The 2,075-nt window shown below is 31.3% G+C and overlaps 1 protein-coding gene across 5 annotated transcripts in view; it reads right to left on the reverse strand.

The window, feature by feature from the left end:
• Positions 1 to 2,075, reverse strand: part of STK31 (serine/threonine kinase 31) — an 85,321-nt gene that overhangs the window by 72,354 nt on the left and 10,892 nt on the right. For all 5 annotated transcript variants that reach the window (XM_077775441.1, XM_077775442.1, XM_077775438.1 and 2 more), the window contains exon 5: positions 1,193 to 1,267. In XM_077775441.1, coding sequence (XP_077631567.1) covers positions 1,193 to 1,267 — 75 coding nt within the window. The remainder of the gene's footprint in view (positions 1 to 1,192; positions 1,268 to 2,075) is intronic.

Genomic DNA, 2,075 nt, shown 5'->3' on the forward strand with positions numbered 1-2,075 from the left:
ATAATAAGTAAAAAGCTAAAGTTAAAAAACAGCTAATATTTAAATAAACATAAATCTATAAAGCTTATGGCCTCCCCTATCTCAAATGTTAAAATCAATCAACACTCCTAAATCCAAGTTGGAAACAGTAACACCTGAAAACAAAGGCAAAATTCTCAAACTTCCTTTGGTAAAATTAAGCCCATCTTTAAGTTAGACCTAGGAAATGAATTAAATTCACCCTCACCCCCAACTCTATTTAGAAAAAAAAAAGTTTATCATAAGGTCAAAGTCATCTTATGACCCTTAATTTTAAAAAGTTACAGCCAAAGCAAAAGCAAACACAATATATCATCTCCAGGTGTCAAACTGTGAGGAAAACATCTAATTAGAAAGATATAATTGATCAAGATAAACCATTCCCTATGATGGTAATAAATATTGAGAAATTTTTAAAATACCCTGAGCATTACTTGTTTTATCATATCTTTTTACACCAAGAAAAATGTTTTATCAAACATATATATTTGAGAAAATATTTTAACTCCAGTAAAGCAGAGACAGGAAAAAAACAGTAAAGGAAAGCCCAGAGATGCTTTTACACAGCCTGTAATGGGTAACTGCCACCAAACAGCTATTCGGAATCTCATCCCCACAATTTCCCTTAAAATCTCCCTCACGTTCACAATTTTAAAAAAATCAAATAGCTAAACACAAAGAAAATTCATCACATTTAACCAAAGCATGAAAAAGCAGTAAGCCAAACTTCATTAACAATACGCAAATCAACTAAGCAAAACATAAACAGAACTTCTTTTGGATAGATCAAATGTTCTTTTCCTACTCAGTCTTAATAGAATAACTTTTAAGGTTACTTAGCAAGAACCAAACATGATCATTAAGAACTGCGATACAAAGAACCCACTGGTCAACAAAATTCATTCACAAATTATGTAATCTACCCCAGAACAACCTGCAGTGATTATATGACAACTTAAATTCGGAAGGATAGTCCTGAATCTAACCTGGATTTTTTTTAAGCAATTCATTTCTTTTGTGTTCACTAGGTAAAAAAAAGTTTTAATCAATTTATAAGTTCATTTGAACCAGATCTATTACTACTATGTATAAGCAATAAAGGACTTTATTTGCATCAAATTTTGGAACCAAAATAATTGTTACTCAGGGCAAAAAACAGAACACTTCCTCCTGCCTTTTCATCACTGATGATTTTCAGTACTTTGCATCTGTACCAACATTTATCTTCAGAAAATAATCCACCATATATCTATAAAAATAAAAAGAAAGTACAATTATTTGGCATTTTAATGATTCAAAGCATGCTAAGTAGATAAGAATAATGGTTAGCATTTATTAAGCACTTATATATGGCAATAAGCAACTTATATATAATAACTTATTTTATTCTCACAACTGTAAAAGGCAGATACTTTGTGTTCACCATTATATCCCCAAAGTCATAAGCTAGGATTCAAAGTCAGGCAATCTGATTTCTGAGTCCATAATGCAATTCTGCTTCTCAAAAAGAAAAAGAAGACACAAAAAACAAAATTCAAAAAATAGGCATACACATCAAAGACTTAAAATCATGCCATTTTAATGTCTGAAGACATAACTAGTACAATTAATTCTTCTTAAAATATAAACATGACAAGTATGTACCATTTAAGTCTAAATCTCAACCATGTGGGATCCATACATTCTACCAGCCAAGAAAGATTTTTATAGTTTTTACTTTATATGTAAGAACTCTAGTGTTATTAAATGGATAAAATTAAATTAGATAATGTCCTTAACAGTGAACTGTACTTAAATTTATATTTTAATTATTTTTAATATAAAAACAAAGGAAAATTTACATATCTTATGTCAATTTCTCAACCTCAGCACTACTGACATTCTGAGACCGGATAATTCTCTGCCAGGAAGATAGGGCAGGGACTCTCTCCTGTCCTGTGCACTATAGGATAGTTAGCAGCATTCCCTCTAGCCTCCACTTACAATGCCAATTAAGTACCCTTTCCAGTGTGGCAACCAAAAATGTCTCTAGACACTGCCAAATATCCCCCGGGGTG

Source organism: Crocuta crocuta, unplaced genomic scaffold, assembly GCF_008692635.1.
Source record: "Crocuta crocuta isolate KB4526 unplaced genomic scaffold, BGI_CrCroc_1.0 scaffold197, whole genome shotgun sequence".
NCBI classification, from domain to species: domain Eukaryota; kingdom Metazoa; phylum Chordata; class Mammalia; order Carnivora; family Hyaenidae; genus Crocuta; species Crocuta crocuta.